The sequence below is a fragment of the Ammodytes marinus genome (assembly GCF_949987685.1).
Source record: "Ammodytes marinus genome assembly, chromosome: 17".
NCBI classification, from domain to species: Eukaryota; Metazoa; Chordata; class Actinopteri; order Uranoscopiformes; family Ammodytidae; genus Ammodytes; species Ammodytes marinus.
The window spans coordinates 19,742,221-19,758,994 of NC_137221.1; the positions used below are offsets into that span (position 1 = coordinate 19,742,221).

The window sequence follows — 16,774 nt, forward strand, 5'->3', positions numbered from 1 at the left end:
AAGAAATCAATTGTACATAAGGTTATTGGCCACTTTTTTTGGTCATTTTTATGGGCAAGGGACTCAAACCAGAGTGACTTTACAATGTTACCCCCAACACAGTGCTGAAAGTACAAGACAGTGGATGGATAACAACTGAGCTGTATTTGGATTAGGGGAGACAGCTCATTGACATGCTCCCAAAGTTTGAGGTGGTGAACACGACACAAAATAGTTTTTGTGTCTTTAATACTCGACTATACTATGGATTTGGTGGTTGAATTGTATTCAGAAGATATAACAGAATGCCTTAAACTCAACTGAAATCTAAGCAAGGCACAGCTTGTATTAAGTATATCACAGGTGTCTGCTCAACATTACATTACGTCCTTTCAATACATAAAATCAGTGCCTACTCTCAGTCCCTACAATCTGTTCGAAACAAATGGTAGGAACTAGCGCACATGTGACACTTCTATAAACATCGAAATGAAAATAAAGAAATACACATTATGTTCATATTCTACTGAACCAATTGTCAATTCAAAAACATTTCTGCAGTGCAGCTGAGTACACTGACTCAGTCACACAGACAGGGGTGCAGTGACGTGGCATTAAGATAACATGCTTGTGAAGTGGAACTACTTCAGGTCCATAAACAGCACTAAGTGACAACATTACACATTATTCACAGTACACAGTTTTATGTTTAACACTCATACATGCAAAGAGAAGGTACCTGAGCATGACTTTCACATGAGGAGGACGGGCCAACATTTTGAAAGAAACTTGACAAAGACAGTATTGATGGACACAAGCACAATAGGCCAGGCAAAGTAACCCATTTTTGGGCCAAAAAACAGACAAATTGTAAAATAATTTTTTTCAGCTCAGATAATTTCTATGAGGTGTCCAGAACAACATACCAAAAGTCCTAAGAAATCCTAGTTGAGGAAATATGTTTAATTCTCATCAATCCGAGATGTGTGCCAATAAGGCGAAACACCAATAAATCCCAATAGGGCTATTTTTTTCCCTTAGTCCTATCAAAATGAAACTTTACACAATGAAAGTATCCATGAAAATAAAAAAAAATTGTATTACAAGTTTCTTTGAAAATGAATTTTAATATGCAAATGAGCTATACACTAATCGTACATGCCCAAAATAAACCCAAATAGGCTTAATTTTTTCCTTTACTCCTACCACAATAAAACTTTACATAGTAAAAGTATACTAGAAAAGTCACTTTTTTTGTATTACAAGTTTCTTTTTAAATGAATTTGAATATGCACATCAGCTCCACACTTATTGAATATCCAATCATCCTACTGCCAATGGGTGATGGCAATGCTGCTTTTAGACTGGCCTCAAACCTGAAAAACTGCCTGGCTTACCTGCCAGGGGTGCCTCTCATGAATTAGATTTGTCTCTTCAAATGCCACTGCACGCAATTTGATAGCACTACAACCAATCAGAGCAATGAACAATGTGCCGTATTAAGCCCCGTTCATTTAGCGAACAGCGGGATTAACTGTTAAATTTAACTTTTGCCGTGGTCGTCTGCAAAACAGAATATTCCTCTTACTTGCTAATGAAAGATTGAGTGCCGTCTTCCAAATTGTAAAGGGTCGAGGCCAAAGCCGTCTCAAACTCAAACAACATATCCGCAGCTATCTTTGATGTTTACTATCACGGCTTCGACGGCGCACTGTCGTCATCCGTTTACGTCCGCCCCAGAGCACCATACATAGGGCTCTGGCCCGCCCATATCAGATAGAACCAATTGAAATGTAGCTCAGGATTTCTTGACATATTTAATGAGCTTCAATGGAGAGTGCCCAGACCAACAGGCGCAGCACATTTAACTTGCCAGCGCCTAGTGGCAGGTCTGGATTTCCAGGCTAGTGCCATTCCCTTTCCTATGCCAAATAGACGAGACGTAGAATCACAGCCTGAAATGGCATGGAGAAAGAGGAGATTGTCACACACCTTGGGACCAAGTAACTCCTTTGTCTACTTTATGCACCATATCCGTCTTGTTTTTGTTGCTTTCTTTGGTTCTTGTGCCATAAACGGCTCCTGTGCATTCAGATCAGCATGATGCAACAAGAGTACTAACAGGTCTGTGTCATCACCTACTGAGACTGTCTTTTGTTCTGGCAGAGGCAATGGCAGTTTGGACAATGAGCACATCTGCATCGTGCTTTGCATGGTTTGTGATATTCCATTTTTATCTTTGAAAATGGATTTTAATATGCAAATTAGCTATACACTTATCAAATATAGGCTACCCAAAATATATTCGCATAGGCTTCATTTTTTCTTTTAAAGATCCAAGTGACTGCTGCAGATATTGCTGCAGTTGGTCGCATACACATTCAGTACTTTATGATTCCTCCTATACGTGAGCCTATTGTGTATCAGCCACTGGCTCTGTTGCCAGCAGATAACAAAACATCACAGCTGGATGTTTTGTGGAAGACAACCCTCCTCCTTCACTCTCAAAGGCCATCATGGTCTGGTATGATGCAGATCCTGCATCTTCTAGATGAACACCCTGGGAGAGCTTCAGTAACATTCCTTCCAATGATTGATCTTGATCCCAGTGATGAATCCTGCATATACTCAACATTGAGGTTTGTGGCAACTCAAGCTCTGCAGTATGATGTGACCCCTGTTCTGACGTTCGACCAACCCCTTCTGGAAAGCCTTGACCATTATAAGTTAACTTCTAATACAAATGTTTTACTTTTCATGTAGACTTTCATTGTGTAAAGTTTTAATGTGGTAGGAGTAAAGGTTCAAATTAAGCCTATGCGGATATAATTTGGGTAGCCTATATTTGATAAGTGTATAGCTCATTTGCATATTAAAATTCATTTTCAAAGAAACTTGTAAGACAAAAAATGGTGTATCACAAACCATACAAAGCACGATGCAGATGTGCTCATTGTCCAAACTGCCATTGCCTCTGCCAGAACAAAAGACACAGTCTCAGTAGGTGATGACACAGACTTGCTAGTACTCTTGTTTCATCATGCTGATCTTAATGCACACAAGCTGTTTATGGCACAAGAACCAAATAAATTAATTGATAGCTGTCCCCAGACAAATGTGCAACATCACATCTCTCTTCCTGAGATCCTCTGAGATTGTCTTTCCCTTTTGGCAAGTCTGATCTGTATGGGTTCACTTTGGTGGGCCTACACTGACCTGGTTTGATCTCTGTTTTATCTAGTGCCACCCAATTTCTTTATTACATTGGTCCATTTCATCACAAATTTGGCCCACCTGATTACCAATGCAGCTCAGGGTTCACAAACTTTTTCACATACAAAAGTTGGCAAATCATTTTTTTAAATCTGTTTTAACAATTGATTTCTGGAAAAGAAAAATGTTGAATTGATAAACAAAAATCTGTTATTTCATATAAAAAATACTGGTATTGATAAATAAAATTCACAAAGGCTCAAGGGGTTCACATACTTTCAAGCAGCACTGTATGGTGCATAAAGTAGACAAAGGAGTTACTTGGTCCCAAGGTGTCTGACAATCTCCTCTATCCATGCCATTTCAGTCTCGTCTATGTGGCATAGGAAAGGGAATGGCACTGAAAAAAGTTAAAAATTACACTAGCTAAGGGAGGGGTTAATCTAATTCATGAGAGGCACCTGTTATACCCCTGGCAGGTAAGCCAGGCAGTTTTTCAGGTTAGAGGCCAGTCTAAAAACAGCATCGCCATCACCCATTGGCAGTATAGGATGATTGGATATTCAATAAGTGTGGAGCTCATGTGCATATTCAAATGCATTTAAAAAGCAACTTGTAATACAAAAAAAGTGACTTTTCTAGTATACTTTTACTATGTAAAGTTTTATTGTGGTAGGAGTAAAGGAAAAAATTAAGCCTATTTGGGTTTATTTTGGGCATGTACGATTAGTGTATAGCTCATTTGCATATTACAATTAATTTTCAAAGAAACTTGCAATACAAAAAATGTTAATTATCATGGATACTTTCATTGTGTAAAGTTTCATTTTGATAGGAGTAAAGGAAAAAAATAGCCCTATTGGGATTTATTGGTGTCTCGCCTTATTGGCACACATCTCGGATTGATGAGAATTAAACATATTTCCTCAACTAGGATTTCTTAGGACTTTTAGTATGTTGTTCTGGACACCTCATAAAAATTATCTGAGCTGAAAAAAATTCTTTTACAATTTGTCTGTCGAAAAACGCTATTTTGCCTGGATTACAAGGCACTTTAGGTTATCTTTAAAAAACATTTAACACTGCAAGAAGGACAAAGACACTAATGTAGTACTTGTCATGAAAAGAAGAAATTCTGATGGTGTGCATCAGACTCTGAGCTCCATGACAGGTGTACATGTAATCCAGATAATCCATATCTAAATCGTACGTGCCAGATTGGTTTTTACCAGGCTCTGAAAGTGGGTATTTAAACAAAAGGGGCTCACTGTAGCTAACAACATGCCTGTGTACAGAGCCTAGGCTGTGTATTAACACTGGATTTATTTTCAGCGCACGCACACACAATACGGACAGGTGAATATGAGGAGATATTCACTGATTTTCACAAAAAGTGATTTTGACATCCAACATTCTACAGATTCACTGATATATATACACACACACACACACACACACACACACACACACACACACACACACACACACACACACACACACACACACATATATATGCCTATGTATTTTGCATTTGGACATTTATTTCATTCCATTAGTTTATTCAACTGGGATGGACAAATAAATGGGTTCATGTTTTCAGTCAGATGTGTAGAAGGCAACCCGATCATTCATTAATGTAGAAGATTGTCCCTCTTGATCAAATAAAGACTGAGTAATTGATTGATTGAAAAAGAATAAAATTACATCTGCAAACAATTATATCTTATGTAGGCGATGTATTTGAGCCAACACTGTAAGAAAGAAACCATGCATGTCCTTTCTCATTTATTTACAAACACGAAACACAGCCATAAATACAATTTGAAGAATGCATTAAATGTAAAATCTACTGTATATTGTTAGAAAACCACTCATTGTCCTGTTTTACACTGCAGTGTACAAAGACAGTGAATATATGCATATTGGTGCAAGCTTTGCTGGAACCAATTTGGAATGCCAGACAATAGCTGATCAGATTTGTGGCATCCCACATAAAGGCCACCAGGCGGCAGCATAAGCTCACTAGTGTTTGACTGTCACTTCCAGATCTCTGCAGACCCTGACGATGCTGGATGAAAAATGCTGCACCCCTTGGTTGATCCCTGACAGAATCTCTTGTATACTATGCTGAGCAACCAAAACAATTATACATACAACAAACAAACACTGTAGATGTTAAACTCCTCTTAGAAAAGACGTTAATCATTTATGGTTTACTGTACATGCGGATGTCAGCGCACGGTGTAAAGACATGGGAGATTTACTCAATATAGGTTTGAGTTGTGGGGATTTTTCACAACATAAAGGCACTCATTACTTATTATCCAATCAACCTACCATTTGCAATTGTAAAACATCCTTTGCTTTTAAAGGCAGATAGCTGTATCAATGTGGAGCTACACTACAGCTTTATCTAAATAATTCATAACTGTTTGAAGGCTCTTGAGTCCAAATTGTAGCTCAAATCTCTACCCATCATATCACCATGTGAACTAGGTCAGCTCAGGGCTGATGCTGTGTTCAGTTAGAGACATGTTCAGGAGGATGTTCGCCTCTGTTCGAATGGAAGAAATACTGTAGATGTGAACAGTAGAAATGGGGGAGTGGGGGGCTTCAGAGGTAATGGTGCTGATCTGAGGGCCATTCGATTAATAGAGGGCCAGGGGTCATTGGCGCTAACATGGTAGTGTTGATGGTGTGTTCAATTACCTCCAAAGCAATCGGATATAAGACATGGGAGTGAAATATGTGAGTGTTTCCTAGAGAATCACAGTAGTAACAGGCCTGGCCATGTGATGTATCAAGGCAGCGCCACGTGGAATAAATTGCCCCCCTGATTTGAGGTCTATTAAAATGCTGGCCTTTATACTGGGAAAGGTTATGGCGGACCCCTTTTCACAAACTCTTTGTGAAACACCAAAAACCTCCCGCCACGAGAACAGCTTCCTCCTCTCAGCAGCCGGCCTCATTACCGAGGCCCCGGAGCCAAGCTGACATAGACTTTTATCCCCTCCCATGGACACACTACACGTTTTATTAACCTACACTATCCTTAATGCATTACTGAAACACATCCTCATCCTCTCCAAACCTGTGAGATCTCCTTTAATGTTCACTACTGCACAGTTGCACGTCAGCTCTTCCTTTTAAATGGATGATGGCACATGGTTGTCTTTTTTATAGTATTTTCTATTGTAAATTGTATATTGATATTCTTTGATACTTGCCTTAACATACGTTCTCTATGTGTCTTTTTTTGCATTGCAGCATCAGACAATGGTGAATTGCTTGTGTGAACGTACCTGGCCATAGTGTACATCTCATAATGGTTCTGATCTTGCTTTTATCGTCAATGGTGTCTCATTATTTTTCCTGTTAAATGATTGTCCTTTTTTATGTTCGTTTGAAGTGAATGCCAATCCAATAGTAGCCAGTAATAAAAATATATTGATGTCAATATGAATAACAAGTGGAACACTAATACACCTGATCAGTGTCGGGATTATTTGTTTAATGTCAAAACCCTTGAAAGAGAATATTTCCCGACCTGCATATTATTGCAAAACTACATAACTCGTTCTGAATAGCAGCTTATTAAAATTATTAATGTTGTTTTAAAAGTTACATGGCCTCGCTTTAAACTGGGTTTTGAGGCCAAACATGGGAGGAAATGGTGTAGCTGCTCTAATTTAACATTAAACCATAGTTTTCCTCTTCATACGTTCCTATACGCACACACACCAAAACAGTTTTAAATGTATTTTAATGGTTATTTTCAGGGTTCAATTGTGTGCTGAAACAGCTGCCTGTCACCTGTTAGCACTACAGTGCAATAAACCTGTTAAATGTGACAAACAGGCTCTGGGCCCATCTCATTAAAGTGTACTGCTTTGTGGGGTAACATATGCAAGGCGTGATGCTGTAAATAACCATGAACACACACACACACACACAAAACGGGCAGGTAACCAACATTTATTTACCATTATCAACTTTACAATAAAACCAGTAACATCTGTCAACATTAGCAAAATAAAGAACAGAAATCAATCCAATGTATTTACAGAGACAAAGCAGATTCAGGCTCCACACACGACAGATAAACAACTCTGCTTCATATCAAACCGCAACAGTGAACATAGCAAGCTTAAGTGTTCTTTTTTTTTTTCATAGTAAGGTAAAAATCAAAAAACGGTCTCTTTTTTTTTCTTCTTCTTCTTTTAAACAAACAAGTAATAGCTTCTCTGAATCTTTAAGATGGTTCTCTATAATGCACCACAAAATACTTCAAATTTGGATTAAAATATAGGAATGTAAAAAGTCGGCGAGTCTCTTTAAATTTTTCGGATTTCATTTTCTTTTCTTTTTTTTTCTCTCTCTTTAATTAACAGTCATTTCAAGTGGTGGTTGGTGTCCTAGTATCTTTATCTAGCTTGGTTCCATTTTGTCGAGGAGGAGGCATCTCGATGTGCAGATATTTAGGGAGAAGATGCTTTGACTCCATCCATCCATCCTTTTCACGGTGTCATTATAGCTGGCTGCTCTGGCCAATATTAAAAATCCACTTTTTCCCCCAAACACAGAGGCGACCAAACCACACAGCCTAAAAAAACCTCCAGTCCGGGTCCCAGATGTTTGGAGCAGTAAACCAGGGAAGTGATCTAGTAGTGAATCTAGTCTGTCGTCATCTTCTTCTTCTTCTTTTGTTATCACGACGATAAAAGTGGCACGTCAAAAGGAGTCTCTCACATACATGTGTATATATTTACATATACATATATCCATATACATATGTATACATATACACACATATATATAAATATATATATACTCTTTAAATCTCTTTCTCTTTCTCACTCTCTCTCTCTTTTTTTTGAAAAACAGTTCAACCCAGTTCATTGGTGAGCTCGAGGTATTACACACACGCACACAACCACACACGATCACTCTTTCTTTTCAGAGGGAGCCGGGGTCGAGGGGCTGGTCTCCTCTGTGGGTTTTGTGACCTCTGGGGCTGGGGCGGCTGCTGCCTCTTTGGGGGCGGCTGCTGCCTCCTCTTTGGGGGCTGCAGCCTCCTCTTTAGCCGGAGCCTCCTCTGCTTTAGGAGCCTCGGCAGCAGCAGCAGCAGGAGCAGCAGCAGCAGCCTCCTCCTTCACCTCCTCTTTCTTCTCCTCTGCGGGCGCTGCGGCTCCGTTCTCAGCTGGCTTCTCTTCGGCCGGGGTAGAGGCGGTTGCGGCGGCATCGGCAGCAGGGGCGGCCTCCTCCTTGACCGCCTCGCTCTTCTTGGTCTTCTTCAGGTTCAGTTTGAAGTTGAAGGACTTCTTGAGGGAGAACTTCTTCTTCTTCTTCTTAGGGGTCTCCTTGGTAGCAGCCTCGCCCTCCGGTTTGGCGGCCTCTCCGTCGGCGGCGGCGGGCGCTGGTTCGATGGCGTCCCCGCCAGCGGCCTCGGCAGCGGGCTCCTTGCCGGCCTCAGCGGAGCCGTTGGTGGCGGCGGCAGCCTCCCCGTCAGCGGGCTTAGCGGACACGTCACCGTTGGTTTTCACGTGTCCATTCTCCTGAAAAAATAAGGAAATCCCCACAGAGTTAAATAGGCAAAGTGTTAAAGTGCATGAAAGAGTGAGTATTTACAATGACAGCTGGAGTAGAATGCCCCCTGGTGTTGTTGGGTCTAAATATCTTGTGGTTTTAAATGTACTCTATGAACCCATTAATAGCCCCCCCCCCCCTCTTCTCATGTCAAAACCTATCTCAATCTTCACACCGCCATTTTCTTTTTTCACTCTGTTGACAGTGTGGAAAGCGATCATTTAAAACCAATTCCTAGTGGGACCAAAAAACACTTGAAATTGGTGTTAAATTTGACTCTTTGTTGTGATCATTTTATGTTACACTTCAAATTGAACTGTGAAGGTTGTCACACAATGAGTCATGTGTATCCCAAACCTTCTGACACAGAAATCATTTTTTATATCGTAAAACCTCTCTGCAAGCGCATGAAAAACAAAGGGGAACGGTATTTGATGTGTATTTCTCATTTCTCCTCAGAGCATCGTCGTGCTCATCAATTAACCACCGTGTCGCCTGGCTCGGGGAGGCGACGCCTTGCAGTACCCTAATCAGGCGATAGGCGGCGGTAGCGCCTCACACACCGCCGAGGGTACCAGACAGACAGCGGCTCAACAAAGACTGGAACTCATCGATGGAAGAATGAACACACTTTCCGTTTTTTAAATATATATAAAATTATCAATTCAAACAAATAATAGGCCTACGAAAGGAAAGGAAATACAATGAAATAAAATGTGTCAATTAAAACGCGTAGGCCAAATTAAAATGTAATGTAGGCTATAATGATATACAATAATAGTTTTCCTAAGTAGCCTATCAAATGCATAACTTAATGTGACACATCCCACGTATATGACATTTTGGAAAGTCCCAGGTTGCAAAGAAGGAGTCCAGACGACAGCCAGGCTTGTATTTTATATAGGGAGGAGTGGTAGACTGCCTACGTGCGCTCGAGCCGGCTCCCCCTCCCCCTTTAAGCCTGGCACTATGTGCACATTTTGGGTTGGAGACCTCGGTGACAAAAAAGAAGAAGAAAACACTTTCACAGTCGCTTTAAATTTTAGACTCAATTTGTCAACCGAAAACACGCTAGTCCTCCCCACTTTGTGTGTGTGTTTTTGGGTGCTCTGTGACCAACCCCATCAGCAGCACAGAGCGATGCTAAAAAAGCCCCACCTGACTTGCCCATAAATAAAATAAATAATGCCCTCACATTCAACTTTAATCAACTTAACGTCGACTGAAATGAGTCTAAACTCATGTTTTGGTGTGAGAAATGTGCCTTTTATCAATTTCCATCCATGTCCTTTATTGATAAAGTGGAGTAATAAAGCCTAGTAGTGGTGCGTAATTACCTGTCCGTTGGTCTTGACAGCTGCACCATCGGCGGCAGCTGCGTTCGCCTCCGCGGCCACGTCTCCCTTGGATGCCTGGGAACCCATTGTCTTCGGTGTAGTCTTGTAAAGCAAACGCAAAAGAAAAACTTAAAAAAAGAGTGCTTTTCAAGTTAATCCAAACCCCAGGGCGAGTCAAGTATCCTGCGGTGAAGCGATGAAAAGTCAGGCTTTTATTTATTTTTTAATTCAGACGGCAGCTATTATTTCCCTTCGGCAGCTCCTGTATTTGGACTTGTCACCCCGGTAGAGAGAGACCCTCTAAACTCAACACTGGTTGAACACAAGGCTTCAACAATACAGTGGGTTCAAGGCGCCACCCGTAGGCGGGACCTGCAGAGCGTATGACCAATCATCGAGCAGTCTGAGGGCAAGTCTAGTCGGCTCTGGCCAATCTCCGCCCTCACTCCCTAATTGTCCCCGCCCCTCCACAGGACCCCCAGCAAAGACATCAATTTAGTTCAACTGAACTCAAGAGAGTGAGAAACAGCACTGCAATGGCACCAACATAAAACATAATGATGTTTATTTTGTTCTGTTTTTTACTGTCATCTTTTTCCTCTACTACTGCGTGTGTGCAGGAATATCAACCTATCATAAGGCAAGAATAAGGTCTAGTTTGCATGTGCTAGTGTCTAAGTGCCTGTATGAGGGCTACTCTGAAGGTTGATGTAAACACTAATACATCAGTATCAGGAATGTTTTTTAAAATTGGGTCTATTACTGTCATTCTGGTAACTCTGTTCACAGAAGCAGTTATTGACACAGCAACCAAGACTAGCTGATACCTTGTGAATACATGGCAATAGATTATTTCCTCGTTTCATTGATTATCATTCAGAAATGAGCGCCTGTATACAGTCAGAATGTTCAGAGCTCAACTGGAAGTATTCGGACTGATCGTTTTGGCCAACAACACTCACATCCCAAACTCCCAAACGTTTCCATTCTATATCAGTGGAGATTTACTGCTGAACGACTAATCGATTGATCAACTTTTATCAACTCAGTTTCTGCTTTCAGTTCAGGAGGTTATGCACTCTGCTGCAACACTTTCACTTTTGAGTCTTGTTCATGAATGCAGTGTGTGTCTTTTGCTTTCACTATGGTCATTGCAGTGTGTGTCTTTTGCTTTCAGTATGGTCATTGCAGTGTGTGTCTTTTGCTTTCAGTATGCTCATTGCAGTGTGTGTCTTTTGCTTTCAGTATGCTCAGTGCTTACACAGATACACATTTTGAAATTGAAATGATAAACTGATTCAGCACTTCAGTCAGAGTTTCGGTCAAAGCCAATACCAGAAGCAGAAGTGTTGCCGGGCCGGGAGCCTGTTTATGTCATGTATACATTTCCATACAGTCATGATTCAGTTGTGAAGCTGACAAGACAATGTGTAGTTTAAGGTAGGGTCAGCTATTTTGGTAGAATTATTGTTGTCAAAATCACTTTTTGATTAAATCAGTGAATATCTCCTCACAATCCGCTACCTGTACATATACTGTGTGTGCACTGAAAACAAATCCAGTGTCAATACACAGCCTAGACTCTGTAAACAGGCATGTTGCTAAGGATAAGCCCACTTACTGTAACCCTTTTGTTTGCGTACCATTTTACAGGACCTAGGCTGTATATATATTAACACCCGATTTGTTATTCACTTTGATATTCACTGATTTTGAGGGGGAAAAAAAAACGCATTATCCAGAATCGCTGACTCCACCTTTAATGTCATAAGCAAACAGTGATATGAACTGTATCTTTCTTTACTGTTGACGATTCCAAAAGTGTGCATTTTTCTCTCCCGACGGCACACAACTCTCCAGAGACAGAACACCATGGGCTCACAGCGCAGTATGTGACCCAGCTAATGAGCATTTAGCTGCATCTAGCCAGGTTAGCACGCCAATCATTTACCATGTAAGTGAATTACAACGGTCATGAGATCACGGTCACGGTCTCTCGAAAAAATAAGTGGGAAATATTTCACAGATGGACATGGATGGAGACAAAACTCACAGCTGAAAAGTACAGTATAAAGAGATAGGAAGTGTGGACTTTGAAATGTGTGTTACTTAAAGCTATTAGTGCGTAAATGTTCTGTTACATTTGGAGTAATAACAACAACTCTGTCGGTGGCATCTACATGAGGTAAGCCCTCGGTGATCGCACAAAGGATTTTATACCTTCTGCTTGACATCCAGGTGTTTTCCTTAGCAGTAGAATCAACCAATGAAACAGTACTTGGACACTTTCGGAGCTCCTGCGCCATTGTCAGTTTGCTCACGCTGCCATAATTAGAAATACAGAGACATGTTGTGGGGGCTGATAGACTTAATCAACTTTTTCGTCATACAATGGTGAATGCCGGTTCAATCTCGTTCGACGGTGTGCTCTTATTGTGGGCATATGGGGACACAATATTTAGTGATGGAAACTCGAGAAGCGGATGAGCGTTACGGTACTATAAGCAGGTTAAGATGTGTCTCCTGATGGCTCCTTGACTGACTGGGTTCCTTGTTCACTTCCGCTGGTCAACAACATACCAAATGAGGCAAGAGAAATATGTCAATGTGATGATCATGCACATTCCACCTGATGGCATTCCAGGCAACAGCTGCCTAGGGGCTGTGGGAGGAAAAGACTTCAGTGTTCAGTGTCGCAGACCGTCTCCGCTGCGACCAATCAGACTAATTGATTTTGCGAGACTTGGGACCGCTGGAATGCGAGTCAGCAGCCCTGTCCTGATGTTCAACCAACCCACCACCGGCTCTCCACTCCACATGATGCAAGTGAATCAAGTTTCATCGAAATCAGCGCGACAATTCACAAAATGACTCTTGCATAATAGCCACATGACATGTTTATAATCCACTCAAGACAGTTAAGGCCTTATGTTCATAACTCCACATTTTTCATGTATGCAATAAATATATTTTGTTAATTCATTTGGGTATCTACTTTATTTCCACATTTTCCATAAGAAATAACTTCAAGTACATAGGCATTGCCAAACACTAGATTTATTGCCGTATTTATAGAAAATAGTTTCATTGGATCAAAAAGTTGAAGTACACCAAAGTTGTCCATCTCTTTAAACTACATTATATGGGAGATTCCAGAAATGTATGCAATTATGTTTTGGAAACTTCTGAAAGGCCGATTCACATCATTTGAAGGTCATGAAGGCAACGTGCTTTTGTTTTAATTTGGGGAGTGAACGTATATTTACCCTAGTCTACCCCAATCAAATCCATTTCTTTATAGGCTCTTGCTAGTTTTTTCACAGGAGCATTGTCAGGTTGGAACTGCAAAGGGCCTGGCTCAAATAGCTGAAATATATCGCATGATGAATTCCCTCAGTTGGAAATATAGGGCCTCTTAATCAGCATGGGACAAAAAAAGCCCATTAAACCGAAAAGGACACAACCTTATGGGGACAGGGGTGTTCACTTACTTTTGGCCAAATTGTGTACCATGATCGGATTTCTTGAGGTGTGTTCGATGCATGCATATTCCTCGCGTGGATCCCACAGACATGTAGTGTGTAAAATGGCAGCACGATTCAACACAACAGTTGGACAGATGCCATTTGGAGGGTATATGTTTGTGTCAGAATACCCAGAATCATAGCTGACAGAGCCTTTAAATAGAGCAAACAGAAAACCAATTGTTCTCATATGTAAAAGGCATGGTCATTCTTAACTTCTCTCACAATTTAAATGACCTTACAGATGTAAATAGGAAATGTATAGGCAATTGTAAATTCTTTATTGCAGTGTTTGCAGGACTGGATTTCTTTTTAATAGCCATCCGACTGTTATGGAACATCAATGCAGTGCGCAAAAGAAATCCCCTGCTCCCGATCAATCTCAAATGCATTGCAATGCATCAGAGCCTAGATTGTGTGACTGTGGTTTTGCACTCGCTTTCATTGTGGTTTTGACTGAGAGGACAACCATTTTTCTCACACACGTATAACGCTGTATCTATCTAGCCTGGCCTTGTACATGTCATAATAATGTGTCCACTGTCTAGTGTTGGAATGCCTGGCACGCAGAGCCCTCCCGTCTCCTTCAAGCTATCTTCTCCTGTGAATGGCTCTTCTTCAGCGCTGCCTGAGGTAACTCAGCCCGGGTGAGACGCAATCGTGGTTAACTTTTGCAGATGGAGCAACATCAAGCGCTCCTTTCTTCTTCATGCTTCCATGAAAAAAAAAGCCCAGTCTCCACGCTAAGTTGATGACGACAGCTTTGAGGGGGCAGTGACGAGGCTGCCCCGGCTCATCGCTACACTTGACACTTTTTGCTCTGTGTGTAATGTGCGTCTTTGTGTGTGTCTTGCACATGTGGATCTGTGTGTGTGTGTGGACTGTATGCATAAGGGAAGCATTGTCATGGGCCCAGGGAGCGTCAGGGGGTGAAAGGCACAGAAAAGCCATCTTCACACATAGACAGACACACATTATGCACTCACACACATACATACATACATACATACACGTGTCACACACACACACACACACACACACACACACACACACACACACACACACACACACACACACACACACACACACACACACACACACACACACACACACACACACACACACACGCACACAGTCATAGGGCATCAGCTGTGACAGACTTCATATAGATGTGCCGAGGATTGGAATGCAGAGAGGAGGAGAAAGAGGAAAAAGGAGAGGGGAGGGGGGGCTTCTGATCTGTATGATAGAGACGAGGCCATGGTTGGGACTGTCAACAGAATAGCCTGCTGATAGCTGAGTGATAGCATTAGGTGTGGCCAGGGGCTGTGATAGGTCATCAATCACCATTAATCCTCCCCTCCCCCCCCACACACACACACACACATACACACACACATACACACCTCCATCAAGGATTGATTCTGGTGTTGGGGGAAGGAGGAAGGCGATGTTGAAACTGGTACAAGACCAAATAAGGTGCGGTAAAATAAATATCTGGAGGATTGATTCCTTAGTATACTTCCAGTTTACAACCATGAAAACTTAAGGTTTGTCTTACACTTCAATACTGTGTCAATATCTTTCTAGGGCACATCCGCAGTGCCATACAACCAGAAGCATTCAACTTAATCAACAGGTAGATATGAGAGGCTCTAGTATCGCAGCACTAAGGTCCATGCTAATTATCCATAAGCATTTCCATCAACACTATTTGATCGTTTTGATATTACTCACTTCTACCTTAGCCTTCGTGGCTTCTAATGAACACCAATGTGACATTCATAAATTATAACCTAAAGACTGTATATTCTGAGACAACAATCCATCATAGTAGATTTGGTTAGTTGCCTACTAGCATAATGCAAGGAGAGAGAAAAAGGATGGGCCGACATGACACTGACTTGATTGTGCAATTGATGTATTTCGACTGCATGAATCATTCATGGGTGCACTTTTCGTGTTGGTAAAATAGTCAGCGATATTTAACCTTTTCTCTACGGAAGTCACCTAACTCTCTTAGGACTGTTGTCAGGGTGTTTGGTACTTTCCCATATGTAGTAGTGACATAATAATCAAGTAGGTGGGGAAACTGAAAGTAGGATGTTGTCATCGCAAAGGAAAACACCCAACACACCTATGAAACGGATCAGAGGTTTCATTTTAGTTCATAACAGTTTGACAAAATTAAATGACTCATAATTAATAATATTAATAATAGCCTTTATTTGCATAGCACCATTCATACAGGAAGTGCAGCTCAATGTGCTTTACAATATAGAACATCCATGGATTACAAGAGTGCCTAACATCGAAAGAAAATAAGAGGAAAAATATATCACATTATATTAACGAAACATCAATAAATAGCATTGATACTAACAGTCAACATATGATCAAACAACGTAATAAAGTCATACAGTATTTGTTTGACTTCAGTGGTCTTAATAAGCCAACACTCTGAAAGTTTTTCTCCTTATGCAATCTACAACCTGCTTTTTGGTCCACACACAAATGGTGGAAAATGTGTGTGTGCTAATCGAAAGGTTCACTTGAGCGACAATGGTTTGCAAATCTAAATCCTTTGCCATTAACCTAATTTAAGCTTCAACGAGCAGCTATCAGATCAGCTCCTCGGCCTGAACCGATCATTCACCACTGCCAATCACCTCAAACTGTCGTGGAAAAAAAGGGATTATTGCGTTACCTCATTGGGACGCTAATTGAGCCAATAATACCCTTTTAAATGTGTCCATTGCGTGCTATCACCTTACCACACCATGTCAATTGCTTAGCCCTCAGGGGACCCTCCAAGTCGTCCCCACCCTTTGACCCCGGCATACAACCATTCCTTTGATAGTAAGAGTGGAGGTCGCCGCCCGAGTCTCGTCATCCAACTTTTTGGTTTTGATCGCTACAGGAATGCTGACTTTGATATCTGCCCCCCTGTGTCATGTCTTTTGTCCCGTGGCAGTTGTAATTCAGTTTCATGTCAACCTCTTCTTTTAAAGCTGTACTACATAGCTATTAGTATTGCTTTGGTCTGACTGTCATTCACCGAGATCCTTTCCAAACTAAACTATCTCACCTAAAAACTTAATCCAGTGTTGTAGTTTAAGCTCGGAGAATATTTTT

General features: G+C 41.2%; 1 protein-coding gene across 1 annotated transcript; it reads right to left on the reverse strand.

Annotated features, from left to right (window-relative positions):
• Window positions 1–7,159: 7,159 nt before the first annotated feature.
• On the reverse strand, window positions 7,160–10,402 carry marcksl1b (MARCKS-like 1b). Its single transcript, XM_080045239.1, has 2 exons — window positions 10,116–10,402; window positions 7,160–8,747 (listed from the first exon to the last, which is right to left on the reverse strand). Exons 1-2 carry the CDS (start codon window positions 10,200–10,202, stop codon window positions 8,136–8,138), a joined length of 699 nt encoding a protein of 232 aa, XP_079901365.1. The 5' UTR covers window positions 10,203–10,402; the 3' UTR covers window positions 7,160–8,135.
• Between the last annotated feature and the right edge of the window lie 6,372 nt (window positions 10,403–16,774).

What these genes read in the sequence shown, in the direction of transcription:
- marcksl1b (XM_080045239.1), bottom strand. Translation starts at nt 10,202, where the DNA reads ATGGGTTCCCAGGCATCCAAGGGAGACGTGGCCGCGGAGGCGAACGCA. An exon ending in CTGTCAAGACCAACGGACAG is followed by an intron (nt 8,748 to 10,115) that starts GTAATTACGCAC and finishes TTATTTTTTCAG; the next exon opens with GAGAATGGACACGTGAAAAC.